Source organism: Dromiciops gliroides, chromosome 5 (assembly GCF_019393635.1).
Source record: "Dromiciops gliroides isolate mDroGli1 chromosome 5, mDroGli1.pri, whole genome shotgun sequence".
NCBI lineage: Eukaryota > Metazoa > Chordata > Mammalia > Microbiotheria > Microbiotheriidae > Dromiciops > Dromiciops gliroides.
In genome coordinates, this window is record NC_057865.1 from 131,963,667 (window position 1) to 131,984,510 (window position 20,844).

General features: G+C 40.5%; 1 protein-coding gene across 1 annotated transcript in view; it reads right to left on the reverse strand.

Moving 5' to 3' along the window:
* ST7 (suppression of tumorigenicity 7) overlaps nt 1-20,061 on the reverse strand; it is a 283,882-nt gene extending 263,821 nt beyond the window's left edge. Inside the window, 1 exon segment of the mRNA XM_043968041.1 lies at nt 19,750-20,061. Coding sequence (XP_043823976.1) covers nt 19,750-19,900 — 151 coding nt within the window. The 5' untranslated portion in view covers nt 19,901-20,061.
* Nucleotides 20,062-20,844: the final 783 nt, after the last annotated feature.

Genomic DNA, 20,844 nt, shown 5'->3' on the forward strand with positions numbered 1-20,844 from the left:
CTTTACTTACATATAAGTTAGGTGTTCTTTCACCTTTATTGCCTTATGCTCCTCTTTTTCCAGACTGCCCTTCACTTTATTATATTATTCTTAATCTATTGTTCTTTTTCATTTCTTAAACAGACTTGCCACTGTGGGTCCAAACTTTACTAACATGCTAATTATATCTGCTATGAAGTCCATAAATTCATTTGTTCCCTTCTAACTTCCTCTCAGTTTAATTTTTCTCTTGAATCCTTCTGGAATATTTTGCTGTTATGTTTCTATGCTCAAATGGGATTCCATAGGGTTCTATTTTGTCAGTACTTGGTTCAATTAACTTTGTCTTGTAATATAATAAATAAGTATTTTAGTACTCATCCTATCTTCTAATTTAGTATCCTCTCTGTTATGCTTTAGGTTTTTCAGTTGATTTTCTTCACCTTGAAATCTTTGGCAGCTTTAGAGGGCTTTTCCCTTATATTCCCCTATCACTCTATTTCTGACTCTTTCCCCTTTGATCATGGTTATACCCTTGCTGCTGAACTTCAATACTGTCTCAGCTTCCTCCAAGATCAGCAAATTTACTTTCCTCTGGCCTCAGTCCATGCTCCAAGTACCTATGGGGATAAGACTGGCCCCAATTATATTTCAGTCCTATTTCCTTCAGACTGGATAAAGCAACAAATGCTGACTCTCTCTGCCCTATTCCATCCATTCTTTCATTCTTTAGTTCTCTGGCTAGACAGAATTAGTGTCTGTTGCTTTTTTTTTTTTTTAGTGAGGCAATGGGGGTTAAGTGACTTGCCCAGGGTCACACAGCTAGTAAGTGTTAAGTGTCTGAGGCTGGATTTAAACTCAGGTACTCCTGACTCCAGGGCCAGTGCTCTATCCACTGCGCCACCTAGCTGCCCCATTGTGTCTGTTGCTTTTTGCAAGAATGGGAGAAGATGTGTTCCAAGTCCCTAACCTAGAAGCCACCCAAGGTAAAAAAAGAAGTCTGAGTTCCCTCCTCCTTATTCTCCATACTACCTTGTATAACTAGTCAGAATCAATATCCACTGATTGATGCAAAGGAGTGAAAGAAGGTCGGGGATAAGCCAGAAGAATCTCTGTGGCAAGAGGGAAATCCCTAAATGGGGCCCAAAGCACAAATGGACCCTGGTGGGGGGAGGGGGTTACAGAGTGTGCACTTTACAAATAAGGGTTACCTGTTGAGCTTCTTGCTTTCTTATCCTGTGGATTCAGCTGTAACTCCTCTACCTCTTGTGAATAACTTCTCTTTGGGAGGCCTTTCTGAAATCATCCTGCTTGTCATTTCTTATAGCACAATAATATTCCATCACCATCACATACCACAGCTTGTTTAGCCATTCCCCAACTGATGGGCTTTCCTTAGATTTCCAATTCTTAGCCACCACAAAAAGAGCTGCTATAAATATTTTTGGACAAATAGGTCTTTTTCTCTTTTTAGGCACATCCTTGGGATAAAAACCTAGCAGTGATATTGATGGATCATAGGGTACAGCCCTTTGGGAATAGCTCCAAATTGTTCTCCAGAATGATTGGATCTTTTCACAACTCCACAAACAGTGAATTAGCCTCCCAGTTTTCCCACATCCCCTCCAACACCTAATATTTTCCCTTTTTGTTATATTTGCCACTCTGATAGGTATGATGTGATACCTCAGAGTTGTTTTAATTTTCATTTCTCTGATCAATAGTGATCTACACCATTTTTATATGATTACAGATAGCTTTGATTTCTTTGTCTGAAAATTCCCAGTTTTCTCCTTCCCGTATATAACGTTGGTTACATTAGTTTTCTTTGTACAAAACTTTTTAAATTTTATATAATCAAAATTCTTTTTTTTCCATTTTATATTGTTCTCTATATCTTCTTTGGTACCAAATTCTTTCTCTGTCCATAAATCTGACAGATAAACTATTCCATGCTCTCTTAAATTGCTTATGGTATCACCCTTTATGTGTAAATCATGTACCCATTTTGACCTTATTTTAGTATATGGTGTGAGATGTTACTGTTATTACTGTTTTGCAGTATTTGTCAAATGATGAGGTTTTGTTCCAAAAGCTTGGATCTTTGAATTTATCATATACTAAATTACTATAGTCATTTACTATAGTGTAATTTGTATCTACTCTATTCCAATTATCTACCTATTTCTTAGCCAGTACCAGATTGTTTTGATAATAATACAGTTTGAGATCTGGTACTCCTAGACCACCTTCTTTCACATTTTTTTTTTCACTGATTCCCTTGATATCCTTGAGGTTTTGTTCTTCCAGATGAATTTTGTTATTATCTTTTCTAGATCTATAAAATATTTTTATAGTACTAAATAAATTAATTTAGGTAAGATTATAGTTTTTATTATATTAGCTCAGCCTACTCATGAGCAATTAATATTTTTCCAATTGTTTAAATCTAACTTCATATGTGTGAAAAGTGTTTTATAGTTCCGATCATATAGTTGCTAGATTTGTGTTAGCAGGTATATCTATCACTCTTAACCTCAAAGACTGGGGGAGGTACCCCCTAAGTCTGGAAGAAGATTGGGCCCAGGAAGCCAGGTAACCCAAGGTCAGACACTGGCTACCCCACAGATTACGATCTCATCCAAAATCACAGCAGGGGACTGAACCTATTCAGGAACTAAAGCTGGAAAGATGATTGATTAGACCAAATAAAGCACTGGCAGCAAGTATCAAAAATTACTGCAAATGTAGAGATCTTCAAAAGGGCAGGAGTAACTCTGTAAGGTCAGATGATAAAGATTAAGAGGAACAGAGTCCCAGGCTGGAAAGCTTTGAAACTTAAATGTAGAACTTGTTACATTTAAAAAGAAAAGCAAGCTGAACATAATAGATGCACAATTTCACTTCCAATTCACTTTTTATTTTCTCTAAGTAAATGGAAATGCCCATTTTAACTGACATTTGGTTAAGGATTTTTTTAAAGACTTCAAATCAAAAAAATAGGGATGTCCTATTAAACATGAGAGCAGACATTCCCCATAATTGAAATTTACGGCACAAATTGAAATAGTAATTGTAATTTCTCCTAAAAATATATACATTTGCACAGAATTGGAGGGATAATATTCCAACATGTACAATTTTTTATTCACAAAAAAAGCAAATATAGTTTGGCAGTGTCTGAATAGGCAAATCCAAACATGTCTCCAACACTTACCAGTTGAGTGACCATGATTAAGTCACTTAATTTAAGTTCAATCTCTGTCAAAAGGAGCTAATCCCTCTACTACATAAGTCACAGGGCTGAAGTGGAGCTCAAATAAGATCATATGCATAAGGTGTTTTGCAAACCCTAACACACCAAAATGTCAGTTATCATTACTATCATCTGCTTGTTATGACCTAAAAATTAAAGTTTCATTCCAGCACTACCGTCTTCAGCTAGTATTTAGGATTCAAGTGAGCAACTGTCATCTTAACTATGAGAACTTTATGACTGCAGTCATGTGTGAAAATGTGGATTCACAACAGGGCTCTTGCAACTGTATAAGACCCACTTTAAACAGTGAAGTAATTTTGCTGTATTGTGTAACCACTTTACAACCACTACTATGGTGAGAAAGAAAAAAACAACAGCTGTTACATAAAATCCCACAAAAATCCAAACCATTTTATTCAACAGTAGGCCCACACTCACTGTGCTATCAGAAGAGCAGCCCAGTCAGTGTTTATTTAGACAAGCGTGTCCAAGGACTCCAAGAGGGAAACAAAATGCCTGCCCTGAGAATTACCCATCACTACCCTAAATATTATTCACATGAGTTCCTCAAACAAATCTCCCCCAGTCCTATAGGCACACAATTGATTCTTTAAATGTAGCATTTATTACCAAACACCAACATGCTATTTGTCTGAAGTTGAAATAGAAGTCTTGTTAAGTACAGAAAAATTCTTCACCTGGATAGTATCCAAGATATTTTTTTCGCTACAGCAACTTTCAGAGACCCCCTGAACCATGGAAGGGTAGTAATCTTTATCAGTGGAAAGAAACCTACACTAATGAAACTGAAAATCTTAAAGTAACAAGCAAGTACAGACTTTAATTTTATCCCTATAATTAAAATAACACATTGTACCTTTTTATTGTACTTCTACATTATATGATTATATCTCCTATCATCATTTTTATCTTCCCTACTACAAGGTCAACACCAAGAGGGCAAGGACCATAATCTTCAATGTCTTTGGTTCCCCCATAGTACCCAGCAAAGAGACTTACAAAAAAATAGGAATTCAATAAATCTTTGTTAAGCTAAACTGATACTTAAATGGAGACAGTATCTCATCAATATGGGAGTTCCCTCCAGTAGAGCAATTGAAAAGCACCTGCCACGTTCTCCTCCTGTTTGATGCTTACCCAAGTCTTCCTCCACAGAGAAAAAAGGAACTGCCCATCTGAAGAGGAACTAGGACCAACAAGAGAAGCAGTTACATGGAGTACAGATATTCCTGAATGAACCAATGATGGCATCAAAAGCCTGCAGTCCAGAGTTGTAAACTATCCTAAGCACATGGGTTTTCTTCCTCAAATGTTTTCCTGACAGGTTCCTATAAGTATGTACCCAATCTTCACCACAGATACCGAGGGCCTTGGTGGGAGAATGTGTTCAACAGTCACTATGGTGACATTTTAGGAATGGTGACCACCAACAACAGCCAAATGCTATAGGTCTATAGCCTACAAGTCAGTCTGTCAATAAGCATTTATTAAGTACTTACATTGTGTCAGGGACGGGGCTAAGGGCTAGCTAGCTAGCCAACTACCTTCAAGGAAGTTATTAAGACATTACATTAAAAAAGAAAGGTCCCACATACCTAAAATACTCACAGCAGCATTTCTGAGGGAGCAAAGAACTAGAAATAAAGTAGATGTCCATAGACTGGGTGATGGCTAAACAAATTGGAGGCCATCAATGTAACTGGAGGACATGATTGGAGGACACTTCTTTACACCCCCCACACACACACACACACACAAGAATGACAGCTAATCACCATGTCTATGCTTAAAGACCTCAAAGGAGGGGGAACCCAACAACTCTCCAGGCAATACATTTCACTTTGGGACCGCTCTAATCCTTAGCAAGTTTTTCCAGTAGTCAAACTTAAATTTGCTTCTTTTTGGCAACTTCTTACCACAGTTCCTTGTTCTCCCCTCTGGGCCTAAACAGAACAACTCTAATCACTTCAAATACTTGTAGACAGCTATCCTATTCAACATGTGTCCCTACCTCTCAGTCTTCTCTTCTCCAAGCTAAATATGCCTAGTTCCTTCAACTAATCCTCAAAAGTAATGCACACTCAAAACAAAATGAAATTCATGTCTGTACTTATTAGGACACAGAAATTTATCATTCAAAAAAGTAATGTGCCAAATCAGAAATGGCTTTCTCTCAATCTTCAATTGTACTTTTGTACTAGTTTTTATTGCATTCTCTAACTTTTAACCAAATGAAAATGGAAATTCAGTTTTCAGTTTAGGAAATAAAAAACAAGTAAGAGAAATGGTTAGGTATTTATAAGTATCTCAATGAGAGGCAACAAGGTATAGTAGACAGAAAGTCAGCATCAGAGGGAAGAAAACCTGGGTTCAAGTTTAGCCTATGATACACAATACTAGTTAGAGGGCCCTATATAAGTCATTTAACCTCTCCCTGCTCCCAGTAAACTCTTTATAAGTTGCAGGACAGTTGTGAAACTGCATTGGCAAAGTGAGTTTCCTTATCAGCAATAACATATCACTGAAGTCAAATACCTAGACTTCCAAACTTCTCTCAATATGCTGTAATTCTATTTATGTTCCATCTATTACATATTAAGGTTATAGTATGAGGTTAATGCTGAAAAATTCACTTTCCCAAAAGATTCATTATCTGAACAGAAAGAGTATATATTTATGCAACACAAATGTACTGTAGGAAAAAAATTTCTAAACTTATGTCAAATAGTTTATGCCTAAATTCAACAAACTAGTCTTTTCTTTAAAGCCATATTATAAATTTCTATCTAATTAAAAATGTCAACAGGAAATCACAAGCAGTGTGCCAGGCGGTTAGAGTCCATAGGCACCGGGTGTGCCAAGCAGTGTGCTAGGATATGCCAAGCAGTGTGCCAGGCGGGGTGGTTCCCAAGAATTCAAAGGGTTCATTAAAGACTGTGTTGAAGGAACTAAGATGAGGAATGCCACCTCTAGTGATACAGAAAAGGAAGAAAATACACCTCCCTAAAATTCCCAAAGACAGCACTTTGGGAGACAACTTAGAAATCTGGGATAAACTTGAGAAGTATAGAGGAAAATGCAAAAAGAGAATGGTAAAATATTGTTGCCTAATATGGGCTGGGGTTTCCCTCAAGGGAAGTTCAGTCCTTTGGCCTAAATTTGGGTCTAATGAAAATCATGTATGTCAAGCCTTAAATGTATATGTGAATAGTAAAAAACCCCAAAATCAAGAAGATTTGGATATCCTTACTTGGGAAGGGAAACTGTTAAGGGTGAAAATTCTAGCTAAACTGTCTAAAATATCTAATGAGTGGTCACCAATAAATTATAAGCTTTAGCAAGAGTTAGACTTTTAAGCATTTATTAAGGAGAATAAGAATTTGGTAAAGAGAGAGAAAGGCCTAGATTCCTATCTATTAAAGGGAAAGCACATTTCTAGCTCCGCTCTCCACCAGAGTCCTGAGGAAAGAGAGCCAGACAGAGCGCTAGTCTCTTCCTTCTTCCTCCCACTAGCCTGCGTCACTTCCTGACGCCAAAGAAAAGACTCCTGGTCTTGCCCTCAAAGACCTTCACTTCATGGGCGGAACTCTTCTACAGTAAGTCTCCAGCAGGTGGCGTTATTCCAATCGTTACAAAACCGAGTTCCCAATAATAGAAATGAAAGACATGTTTCTCAGAGAATATATTTCTGGCCTCTCTGCCTCTGTTTCTTTACTCCGACAGAAGGGACATCTGGCCTATACTGCTCCTCTCGAGTTTCCAGCCCACCAATTTAAGCCTGGAGCCTGGAAGAGCAACAAGTTGGAACCTGACTGGGAAGAGCCGTTCCTGGTGTTACTTTTCACTGACATTGCAGTGAGGACTGAGGAGAGAAACTGGACTCACTACTCTCAAGTAAAACCTTTTCCAGAAGAAAAACCAGAGCCAAAACATGAGCAGTGGACTGTGAATAAGGAATCTGATTGACCGAGAGTGAAGTTTAAAAAGACTTTAATGTACAATATACCAAGCCTGGTACAAAAGGGGGGAAGGACGGTAACATTTTGGGGCAGTGGGAGCTGCTCAAACAAGTAATGGAGGAGCAAAAAGGATTTGGTACATGGGAATCTGAAGGAAGAACTGATCCCGTAGGAAGAATAGGAATATCCTTTGAAAATCCCATGGATCCTACATCCCCCTAACCTTTTAAGACTCCAGAAATAACCTCTCCAAGTCCAGAAGGGAAATTAGGAAACCCTGAAACTCCTGAGTTACAGGCCATTGAAGTTAAGGATGTGAGACAGACAGTGGAGACAGACTGGGTTTGGAGATTCAAATGCTCAGATGGAATGGGTCAGCACTTTGGGAAGACCAGCTGCCCATACTCTAAGTCCACATTTTAGCCTGGAGGGGTTCTGGTGCCTCCTTCAATTATACCAGAACGGGTTGGCAAAGGGTGAGAGTTGCAGGGATTTGGAGCTACTCTTCCCTGTAATAAAAAGGACAGCAGAAAAGATCATACCAGTTTTTGTTGGAATCCCAGGAAACCAATCCCACCTGTCTCTCCAGATGGGTGAGAGAAGGTTTTCTGGTCTTGGGTAATATGAGTTGTGTCCAAACATGGGAAGTAACCGAGAACAATTCGGTAGATTTTTCATCCCTGATCCTCCCCCAAGCCGACCTATGGTGGTATTGTGGTGGAAGACCAACCTTACCCCCCCTTAACTGAGCTGGAACTTGTGGGTTGGTGCAACTGGCCACCCCCTTTACAATGGCATCTAAGCATTTCTTCTAATCTGAATCTAAATCAAGAAAGAAACACATCCCAGAGGGGCAAAAAGGGTCATTTGTCGCTCTAATCTGCCTAGATAGCATAGGAGTCCCATGGGGCATGCCAGAATCTCTCCTACAGTGGGTAACCATAACCAAAAATGTAAATTGGAACCAGCAGAGGTTCATCAATTACAGTAGGGATGTGGTACAGGGTATTTCTGAACAACTGGCTGCAACTCGCAAAATGGCTTGGGAAAATAGAATAGTTCTTGATATGATGTTAGCAGAAAAAGTGGGAGTGTGTGTCATGCTGGTCGGCCAATGCTGCACCTTTATCCCAAATAACACTGCCCCTGATGGTTCAATAACTAGAGCCTTGAAAGGCTTAAGTACACTAACACCACCTGGATGGAATGGATGGAATCCTGGTTTGGGAAATGGAAAGGTTTCGCTGCCTCAATCTTCACCACTCTCATTATAGTGGCAGGACTTTTATGCTGTATCCTTCCCTTCCTTGGAGGGTCAAATCAGAGGCTAATAGAGACGTCTCTGACAAAGTTTACTCCATTTGGGAAAGTAAAGGTAAACACTCAAATGCTAATATTCACAGATTTAGACCAAGAGGCAGAGGAGATATTCAATAAATGGAATGAGAGGAGCCAAATAGTCAAAAATAAAGAGGGATTGTGAGAAAATGGGTAGTTGTCTCCTCTCAATGTGGATATAACAGTCAGTCATACTCCTCCTGACCTGTTTGTAGGACAAAGGTCTCAGATCCCCTCCTCCCCCCCAGGTTAACAAAATCACAAGGTTCAAGGAGCCCTGGTCTCAATAAGGTCCACTCTATGGGGGTGGCTAGGTGGCGCAGTGGATAAAGCATTGGCCCTGGATTCTGGAGTACCTGAGTTCAAATCCGGCCTCTTGACACTTACTAGCTGTGTGACTCTGGGCAAGTCACTTAACCCCCATTGCCCCGCAAAAAAACAAACAAAAAAATCAATAAGGTCCACTCCAGAGTTGTGTCCATATAAGGAAGTATAAGGTCCATTCCTGAGTTATGCCAATACAAGGAAGAGGGGTGGGAATACTGCGTTCAAATTAGCTAGTTTTTGCACGTAATCAGACCAGTGATGAAAAGGGGGAGGGTTCATTCGTGTTAGGGACTAGGATATAAAACAGGGCCTTTGAGCCCCCTTTCTGGGCACCCACTAGCTGCACACTAGGGTGCCTCCTTATCATGAGAATGAAATAAAGAGCCTTTGTCACATCCCTATTGAGTTCCTGAGAATTATTGAGAAGAGGATGGTTCTTTCCCTTACATCACCCTACATCCTTATTTATACAAACCAATGCCTCAAAACCCTACATCATTTTTATACATCAAAATCCCACTCACTTCTCAAAACATAACTCAAATGCCACCTTCTCTATGTAACCTTCCCATATTTTGCCGATAAGAAATTCCTTCTTCCTTTTAGGAAAATGATTTGATTTTTCATTGATTTATTAGGCACTTAATACATGCAATGCATTGTGCTAGACCCAGGGAAAGATACCAAGATAAATGAGACTTAGTTGATACCCTCAAGGAATTTAAAATCTAAAGATGACATAAAACTTTAATTGTGTTTCTCTTATGCAATTTTGTATTGATTATTTGTATATACATTTTCCCCTAATATATAGTGTGCTCCTTGAAAGCAGATACCAAGTTTCATCTTTTCAACTCGTCTAGCGCCTCCTAGCACATACTTTCTATGTAATTAATATCTGCTGGATAAGTGAATGAGTGAAAATTATATTCAAAATTTAATAAAAAAGCTACTTGAGAGATTGTGATAGAAGAGGAGGTCTTCTTTGAAGAAGGCCTAAGCTGCAGTCTCAGTGCTGTCACTTCAAAGTCAAGTCACTTAACCTACCTGTGCCCCAGTATCCTTATCTATAAAATGGAGGCAATAATCCCTAAGTTACGTACCTCATGGGAGCAATGACGGTAAAGCACTAGAAATATATTGACAAATTATTTCTTTCTTGTTAAAGGAAAAGAATCCTCACTTGTAAAGGAAATTTCAATATGTTAGACCCCAAGTACTGCTAAGATAGTCATTTTAATAATGAATCAAAGTACAAATAAAAACACTGTAAGAAATCTAAGAAGGGAAATACTACTTCCCACTGGGAGGAATGAGGGAAGGCTTCATGGAGAAGATGCTATTTAAAGCAAACGTTAAAGGATGGCTAGAATTTTAGTAGCCCGAGTATGAGAACGGTATAAGCAAAGGTCTAGAGGTAGAAGAACCCAACACATGTTCAGAGAATGAGGACTAATCCAGTTTGGCTGGATTATAGGACAGAGGAATGGAGACAATGGGATACAAGGCTGATCTCATACGTAAATTGAGACCTGCCTTGAATTGATACAGTTCATTACATTGGGGAGGGGGGCGGGAAGCCCTACCTAGATTCAGGAGGCTTAGGGAATCCCAAGAATCCCACCTTGAATATTAACTGTGTGGCCATAGACAAATCACTCAACCTCTCTTCAGAACCTCAGTTTCTTCAGCTGCAAAATGGATATAGTAAAATGTATTATACAGTGGACCCAAAGTCAAGGAAAATCTGAGCTCAAATCTAGCCCCTAACAATGACTAGATGTAACTCTGGGCAAGTCACTTAATCTCTGTCTGTTTCAGTTTCCTTGACTGCAAAAATGGGGATAATAATAGCATCTACCTCCCAGGGTTGTTGTAAAGATCAAAGGAGATAATCTGTGTAAAGGCACAGTGCCTGCAACATAAATATGCAGTTAATAAATGTTTCCTTCCTTCCTTCACAGCTTTGTTTTGATAAAATGACTTTATAAACCTTAATATATCAATATTAGTTGTCATTACTACTGAATGCCAGGCTCAGTTTTTACTTTATTCATAAGGTAAGAGAGTTTTGGAGTGGCAATAGAGACTACAGGATGGGAGGTAGGTTAAAAGTCAATTTCTTGTCCAAGTGAGAAGAAATAAAAATCTCAACTAATTTTCTGGCTGCGGGACTAGAAAAGAGAATGAATGCAATGAATATTGAGGAGTCAGACAGTCGGACTTCTTAAATTTTATAATAAATTACATTATTAGGGAAACATAGGCAAAAGCAGCCCTAGTTCTGGACTTTAAACTAAAAAAATATATATTTAGTACATTGAATTACCTCATCATTTAACTCATAAAATGGTTCAGTCAGACAGTTACAGAAGGGGTTATGATCTTGGGTTAGGATCTGACAAAGTTACATATCCTTGAAATATTGAAACACTTATTCCCTTGATGCAAAGAGAGGCACTATAAGATCAATTTTAAAGAACAGAGCTTTAAATGGTGTTTACACAAATTCTAGGGAGCTAAGTGACACAGTGGATAGAATACTAGGCCGAGAGTCAGGAAAGCATCTTCCCCAGTTAAATTGGGCCTCAGATACTTAGTAGCTGTGTCACCCTGGGCAAATCACTTAACCCCATCTGCCTCAACTTCCTATTTGTAAAATGAGCTGGAGAAAGAAATGGCAAACAACTCCAGTATCTTTGCCAAGGTCACAAAGAGTTGGACATGACTAAAAAAACCAACTGAACAACAAAAATAATTTCCTAATGTCAAATCCCTAAGGTAAACTAGGATGTTTGGAGGTACATACAAGTTCTGTAAGGTTAACACTAAGAACAACCAAAATATTTTACAATGTATTTGTAGAGATACTTAGTTAGTGGGTCTTGATTCTGTGAGGGCCAAAATTTGATATACTAAGCGTTATTTGGGTGATTTGCCTTAATATTGGGGTCCCAGAAATAATGAAGGAACTTTTAGGTTTACCCTCTCCTCTGAATTGCCCTTTTTAGCTATTTCTCCTAGGCCAATAAGAAAGGAGCCTTTAAGCTTTAATTCACAAAAGGATCAGATTTTATTACTTGGGAATTAATTAAACAACAAAGATAAAACTAATTTAAAAATCAAAGATAAGGAAATAGGAAAAAAAGAAATACAGATAAATACTCTTAACTCTAAACTTAACCTATGCAATCCCCAGATCGTTTCCAATTAAGCTAGTTCAAAGGAATTTAGGGTTTTCCGTAATTAACTCACCAAAACCTGGACAGCCTACAGCTGCTCACACCAACAAGACACTTCGCCTCTCTTCAGGGAGCATTCAATCTTTCCTCCACCAAAAGAGGAGGTCCTTCAAAAACTGCCTATGGAGAGTTCTCCTTCTGACCTCAGTAGCATACGTAACTTCAATGTGGGCCAGGTGTGGCCCCTCCCAAATGAGTCAGCTAAAAACTGCAACAATAATTTTATCACAAATATTTTTTTACCACAATTCTAAGTGCCTTGAGGGTAGTGACCAGTGCCCAGCACAGTGATTTACATATATGAAATGCTCAATTAAAGTTTGCCATTGAATAAATAGTAGGAGTGATGCCTTAAAACTAAGACTGGATCAGTTTAATAAACTTTGAGTAATTTTACACCCCAAATTGCAAGAAATAGAACTTTTGGTGTAAGAGTTGGGAGATAGCCCTTCATTATTAAAGTGGCCTTGACTCCAAATGGAATTTCTTTGCCATGGTAATTCCTAGCTACAATCTATGAAAATATAGAGGTGGATATACACAACCACTGTATTTGTCCACAGCAGCCAATAAGGACAGGGAGGCACACCATCTAACCCTGTCAAAAGTGACCACATCCCCCCAAAGGCATAAAATCCATTATGTTAATCATAGATAAAAGTTTCTTTACTTTAAAAAAAAAACCTCCTAGGATTCCTCATACCCTTTTTTCCCCCTCATACCCTTTTTGGACAAAAGAAAGTAATATACATATATAGTTAACCAGAAATATGAAAAATGTATATCTTCTACCAAATAACTTGAAAGGAAGATGGGAGAAGGGAATAAGAATATAGAGCCTACTATGTGCTAAGCACTTTTTACAAATATTTTCTCATTTGATCCTCTCAATAACTTTGAAAAATAGATGCCATTATTATCCAAATTTTATAGTTAAGGAAACTGAAGCAAACAGAGGTTAAGTGATTAGCCTGGGATCATACAACTACTAAGTGCATGGAGCAGAATTTGAATTCGGATCTTCCTGACTCCAGGCCCAGCACCATCCATAGCACTACCAGCTACTGCTGATGTATAATTTAATTAAATAACTTTAAGCCACAATTTTCCTATATCCTAGGCAGTTAGATATCAGTGCTGGACTTAAAGTAAGGAACATATGAATTCAAATTCATATCTGAATTTGCCTCAGATACTGACTAGCCATGTGACCCTTTGTATGTCATTTAATGATTATATTACTCAGTTTTCTCATATATAAAATAGAAATAATTAACAGCACCATATCTCTCAGGGTTCTTGTGGGGAAACAATGAGATAGTATCTGCAAAGAACTTTGCTAACATAAATGATAGATGATGATAATGATTTCAATGTATAAACTGCTAAAGTACATCCTCAACTCTGGAAACTTGTTTCCAAAAATTATTTAAAGAGTTATCAAAACATTTAAGTCATTTGATATAAAAATAGCAAAACTGCACATTTTTAATGATGTATTATATCAATTATATCTCCAGCTCCTGCAACCTTTCAGATAAAGATAAAAAGACTACCACTTAAACAACAGTGGTATGAAGTTCGTTTTATCACCATGGTTTTTCAGAGCCAAATCTAGCTTACTATTTTTCTTATTTAACAAAGCCCATTTGATTCTTCCTGTCTACAATTAGTTTTCTATCTTGATATAAAATCGACCTCTGGGGTTACTACGCTTGGGAAAAATATGACATGTAATAAAATGTTCAGTGTTTTTAAAAACCTTGTTAAAAGCTTAGTCTACTATATTTTCAGTAAAACATAAAACCATATTAACAAACCTCCATCTAAGCATAGGCCCAGTAAGCCACGAGCCCAAACACATGCTGTAGTGTTTAACATCAAAGTTAAAGTATGAAAGCTGACCTTTGTATTCTATTGGCCTTTTTCTCCTTTCTTTTTAACTCATTTTTCATTGCAAGTTTCAGGAACCCCTGTAAAGGAACAGAGTTATCTCTGTATAGTCTAAAGCAAGGGATGCTGGGAATTTTCCCATCTTTAACCTCCCTACTTTAATTGGCATTAGGTCAGTTCAATGAAAATACATCAATTCCCTGAAGGGGCAATGGAGCAGGAAAAGGAGAGTAACACAATTAAAGAAAAGTTAGAAGAAAATGAAATATACACATATATCTACATATATGTGTGTATTTCATTTCATTCAATATTTCACACACACACAAATATGTAATATATATGCTAAAAAAAACAAATATAAAGAGCTATGAAGCTCTTAATTTTCAGTATATTCTACAATTTTCCCAAAATTAGTACTGTCATTTTTTTGAAGGGAAAAAAAAAGTTACATAAAGTATGTTATAAAACTTAGAGGTTCCTTTTTTTTTTTTGTTACAAAATTTGACTAGAAATGTAAAAATGCTGGATTCCAAAATAGCAAAGTATATAAACAAAGAAGGAACACTACAGGCAATATGCCAGGCAAGGGAGAGTTTCAAGAAAAAATGACATTTTTAGCATATTTTCTATAACCTAGAAATGGCAGAATTGGTCCTGTTCTAAAACAAGAGGCCTAGACAACCTCAGGGTATTTCTTTCTCAACCAGGTAATATTTGTAAAAGCAATGTAGAGATAATGTTCTCAATTTCCCAGAGAGGTCTGTATCCATGCTTCACACTTACTATCCCCTAAAAACAGCTCTTAGAAGAAAGCAGGCCCTCAAGAGACTATTTGCCTTCTCTGTCAGGAGAAAAGAACAACCAACAGGGGAACAATTGCCTGAGTTAAAAAGGAATGGATAAGAGATTTATCTCTTCCCAGACTTTTTCAACAATAAGGAGGTAGTTACTGTCTCAGAAAGCTAATAGGGCCTTTGGCATTTGCCTTTTGGCACTGGGAATTCAATAAACTGACCTTAAAGACCTTTTCCAAAAAGGGAGAAAAAAATTAAATCTGACAGCAAATTTTTGGCAATTTCCCCACTATTTTCTCTACTTCTCATTTTAATGTAGGGGGAAAAAAGAGAATGGTCTACAGTGCCTTCTACTGCACCCATACAAAGCAAAACTATGTTGAGGTAGATTGATTTAGGTCTCAAGAATAGAAAGCATCCTTAGAAGTTTGACCTTAGCCGTTGCAGAAGTCTCCAGACAGATGATCTAGGCCTGGAAAGGCTCTTAAAGATCACCTAGTTCAAATTCATTTTATAGATGACAGAACATTAAAATATTTACCCAAGATCACAGTAAATGGCAAAGCTGAAATCACAACCCTAAGTTCTCTGACTACATCTCATGGCCCTTTCTACTCTACCACAAGGCCCCACAGTCTCTGCCTGAACTGGACAACCTTATTGTTAAAAAAGAGTGACGGGGGCAGCTAGGTGTTGAAGTGGGTAAAGCACCAGCCCTGGATTCAGGAGGATCTGAGTTCAAATCCAGCCTCAGACACTTGACACTTACTAGCTGTGTGACCCTGGGCAAGTCACTTAACCTTCATTGCCCCACAAAACAAAACAAAAAAAAAAAACCTCATAAATTCAACCTCAGACACTCACTAGCAGTGAAACCCTGGGCAAGCCACTTAACCTATGTATGTTTTAATCCACTGGAAAAGGAAATAACAAACCAGTCCAGTATCTTTGTCAAGAAAATTCCATGGACAGCTTTTTTCATTCTATGATCTACATGGGTCATGAAGCTGGACAGGACTGAACAAGAATACTGTTAAAAAGCCATTCCAAAGCCTAGGATGATGGCTAGGGTCAAATAGTAGGCGCTTAATAAATGCTTGCTGATGCACTGGACTGAAATCTGCTTTTCAGTGATTTCTGCCTTTTGGTTCTACCCTTTGTATTAATAACAAAGAATAAATAATAGCCTTCTTTTAGCAGATAGTCCTTCAAATATTTGAAAACCGTTATCATGTTCCCTTCCCCCTTTGGATTCACCAAGCTAATCATCTCCAATTCCTTCAACCAATTCTCATTATTATTATATATTTTCAAAGAACGATGGGAGGAAATTTGCTTTCAAATCTTTGTTTTGTTTTATAATTGGCTCCTTTCCCTCTTTTTCTTTTTTTTCCATAAAGAAATGCCAAGGGAGGTGAATTTCTCTCAGCCATTGTCTTCTTTTTTTTTTTTTTAAGTGAGGCAATTGGGGTTAAGTGACTTGCCCAGGGTCACACAGCTAGTAAGTGTTAAGTGTCTGAGGCCGGATTTGAACTCAGGTACTCCTGAATCCAGGGCCGGTGCTCTATCCACTGCGCCATCTAGCTGCCCCTAGCCATTGTCTTCTTACCTCAGGTACCTGCTTCCAAATACAGGTGAAACTAGCCCTATATTAAAAAGATATAGTATCAGGCACAAATAACTACTCAACCTCTTAGTTTCTATTCCAGTTCTTTTTGTCCTAAGAAGTGAAGAATACATACAAAAACTGCCAGAGAGAGCTATTTAGTAAAAATGGTTTTAAAGTTGTTAGAAAAGTTGCATGATAATAGCTCATCTATGTATACGTTATACTTTCCACATGACAACATTATGAAATAGGTAATACAAATGGGTAGTTGCTTCCTACTTTTTAGACTAGGTCACAAACCTAGAATTAACTCCACTCAGTAGTCAAAACGTAAGTCTTTAAGTCAAAAACTCTCTCCAAATATGTATATACTTCCAGAGTGCCAAGCTACTACATTAGTTTTTCTCCTTAAAACTAATCTTCCTAAAGAGCAGATTTGACCATGTCTACTCCCTATTAATAAATTCCAGTGGCCAACAAGTGTCTGAGCCAAGACTCTAAATCCCTTGCTCCATCCATTGTTACACCTACCTGCCTAAATTCGAACTCTTTTGGGGTTTGGAAATAAACCCTCAGAACCCTTTGTGACCCAGGGTCACAAAGATGGCGAGTGGAAAAGTCAGAATTCAAATCAAGTCTTCTGAATCCAAATCCAGAAACCTTACCACTGTACTACATATCCATGATCATTTAGTTCTTGAGCTCTGTACAACACCTAAGAACCAAAAGCCCTTCTAGTTCTAATTGAAAGTTAAATTGTGAGGCAGCTAGGTGGTGCAGTGGATAAAGCACTGGCCTTGGATTCAGTAGTACCTAAGTTCAAATCCAGCCTCAGACACTTGACACATGCTAGCTGTGTGACCCTGGGCAAGTCACTTAACCCTCACTGTTCCATCAAAAAAAAAAAAAAAAAAAGAATTTAAAAAAAGAAAAGAAAGTTAAGTTCTTCTCAAGTTCAGATGCATGACTTCTACCCAAGAAATGAATCAATTAGTCAATAAGTATTCAGCACTCTTTGCTAGGTCCTCCTGATATAAATACAAAAATAAAACCACTCCTGCCCTCAAGGAGCTTACAGCCCAAGTTAGCAGTAAGTAACAAAATAATTTAGGCCACCCAAAACTACTATAAAGAGTTTAACACAACACATAGAAATGCATGTCTAAGATCTCTTGGCCCCTCCAGTTCACACATCACTCAAACAACACAAAATCCATATGCAGTACAGTAATTCCAGAATTCTCAGACTGCTAGTAATCAATAGAGAACTTGCAAAAATTAGTTGTGGGGATGGAAACTATAGTACAATTCAAGCCAGATTTTCACCACTTTCTAAAATACATCTCATTTTTAGGTGTGAAATGTTTGTTAAATGTTTCTGTTGCTGTGGTTTTTAGAGAACTTGCTGGCTATATAATTTTCCATTTTATTCTACCATTACAAACCCTGAGATTTGAAAGTTAGGACACATTTCTTTGGTATGTGAAGTAACTGCATTAAGTTCCAGACTGAAGTCCAGACAACTCTTTAAGACTCCAAATTGCAGAGCTGTTTGCTGCTCCTCAGTGATAGTGAGTTTCTTTACCAATATTTCCTTTTACCAATCTAGTCTTTAAAAAAAAATTCTGACACAAATAACAAACGCCTTATATTCTGCTAAAGGAAGTGGAGAAGGGAAAGTTAGAAATTTCTTTAAAATTCCCATTAAGACCACAGTAAATTCCAGATTTCCTGTCTTTATTTTTGTTTCTTCTACATCTGCGTTAGAGATCTGGTGCTTCATTCATACTCCCTAACTTGCTGAAAAGCAACCGACAAATCTTGTTAATACACGGTTAGACATTCACCACCCCATTCAGCACAGTGATTTTTAAGGTCGAAAGCGAGTGAGGAGTAAACAACCTTCACACCACCCTAGCAGTCACAGCAACTCATACTAGTACAGACGGAGCTTTGGGGTTGACAAAGTACTTTCCTTACAACCCCCCCTCCCCCAAGGACTTCAAAAGTGGCATGTGGGGGTGGGGCAAGATGTTCTACTCCCAAGCCAGCGCCAGGCCCACCCAGATTCCCTGCACCACCACCCCGGCAGGGTCTAGTCTGCTTTTCTGGACACGAAGTTCTGCTCTCTTCTCCAATGCCTCAACAGGCCCGTTTTCCCCCTCCCTCCTCATTTTCTGGCACCGTCTTCACCCCCACGGTCTCCGGTAGTAACACTACAAGCGGGCACCACCCCAGTGTGTGTCACGCCACAACTTTCTGACGGACGTCCAACTCGGTGGTGGAGCCTGAGCAACAGAGGCCACTTATCTTTCCCGGACTCTGTTCCCTTTTGGATTTAAAAGGAACAAAGTAGAGAAAGGAGTAAGGGTGATGAACTGGGTAGAGAGGACGTTACTTAGCAGCATAGGAAGGTCTTTGGATGCTCCAGTACCAACCTGCCTTGGGGGGACGGGGGTCTGGGATGATTCCCCTCTCTCCACCCCCTACCCTTCTCCTGCCTCCTTCCCAAGGGAAAGTTGCCAACTCTTGGAAGTAGCTGCTGCAGTTTGCACGCAGCAGAGGGAGGGCATGTGCAGGGGCAGAGGAGTGGGGGAGGAAAACCGGCTGGGACGATTTTCCCTCCACACAATCGACCCTCTCCTGCTCCCCCTCCCCTGGGTCCTTCCCAGAACCAAACCAAACTCTGGGAAGTTGGCTGGTTTTCATTACATGCGCGCAGCTGGGAGGAGGGCGTAAGCGGAGGGATATTGGGGCGGGGGGGGGTCTCTTTGGGTCTGGCACCTTCTGGTGCGGGACGGGGAGGGGAGGGAGACAAACGGCTCCGGCCCTACTACCACCACCACCACCACCACCACCCCCCCCCGCCCGCCGCCCCCGCTCACGTACGTGGCTCCCACAGGCTCCATTCTCCCGCCTCTCCCCCGCCGCCTCCCACCACGGCTGCCAGCCCTGCTCTCCACGCCCGCAGCTTCTACTGTCCCGAGGCTACGGAAGAAGTGGGCGGAAAGGCCACCCCGGGGGCTGTCCCCAGCCCCGGGGAACCCCACGCGGCCACCACCCGCGTGGGGGCCGAATCCCGCGGGCGCTGGGACCCGGGGGGAGCCGCCGTGGGGCTCGTTCCCAGGTTCTGCCGGCCCCAACCCCCCACCTCCGGGGGATCCCCAAACACCCCCTCCCACAACGCGCGCGCGGCCACTCTCGCGCCCCCCACCCCCGCCCACGAGGCGGCCTGCGGGGGCAGCGGGGGCGGGAGCGAGGGCCCCTGCACGAGTTCCACAAACTTTGGCGAGCGGGCCCGGGACGCCGGGCTCCCGCCTCCTACCTGTGCTCAGGTTGTCGTTGATTTTCAAGGGCACCCGCAGGATGTAGACGAGGAAGAGCATGATGAAGAACCACACGGTCCAGAGATAGGTCCACGACCACACGATGCAGGACTTGAGCTGCTCCAGGAACCCCGGCCCCGCTTCAGCCATGTTTTCTGGCTCGCTCACCGGGGCTTTTTTTTTTTAAGTCAAGAGTTGCTCCTGCTGTTCCTCCTGCTGCCGGCGCCGCGGCCTCTCGGCACGGGCCGCCGGGCTGATTCATGGGCCGGTCCGGGCCCGGCCTGCCCCGCGAAAGCGCGGCGAGTGAGTCAGGAGCGCGGGCGCTAGCCCCCCCTCCCCCAGCCCCGGCGGTGGCTCCCCCGAAGCAGCCCGCGCTGCCCCGGCCCAGACGTCCTCCACCCTCGCGGCTCCTTCCCCTGTCGGGATCCCGGCTCCCCCCCCCCCTTCCCCTCCCCCTGCCGAGGTGACCCAGCCGTGGCCGGGCCCCCTCCCCCCTTCTCTTTAATAGTTAGGATACTTATAGTTATCGAGACCCGAGGGCCGCCTCTTAAAGGAAAAACTACGGGCTCAACAAGAGGCCGGCGGGAGCCCCGACCCGGGCAGGAGCGCCTCGCCGCCCCGGGCTCCTCACCTCCCCTCCTGCGGAGCCCGCGCGGGGTCCGGGCAGCCTGGCACCGGCCCCTGCCCCAAGGCACGCGGCTAAAGCATAAACCGCTTCCTTACGAAGGAAACCAACTACTAGAAATAGAGTTCATCATTCAGATGGAGGCACATCATTACATGCATATTTTGGGAACACCCTTATACGTGTGTATGGATATAGGCAGGTTATCCCCCCAAAGCGTAAAATAAATAGGATTACACAGGAAACCACTTATATGAGTGATCGATCTTTACATAAAGGTTTAAAATTATATATATGGAACACTATATGTATACATGTGTACACGTGTGTATAGAAATAGAAAAAGCATAAAATACATCGGATTACAAAGGAAACCATGTGTGTATTGTATAATACATATGCATACATAGTGATCAATATTTATGTGTGTATATATGTGAATATATAAAATACATATATACTTTTGGAA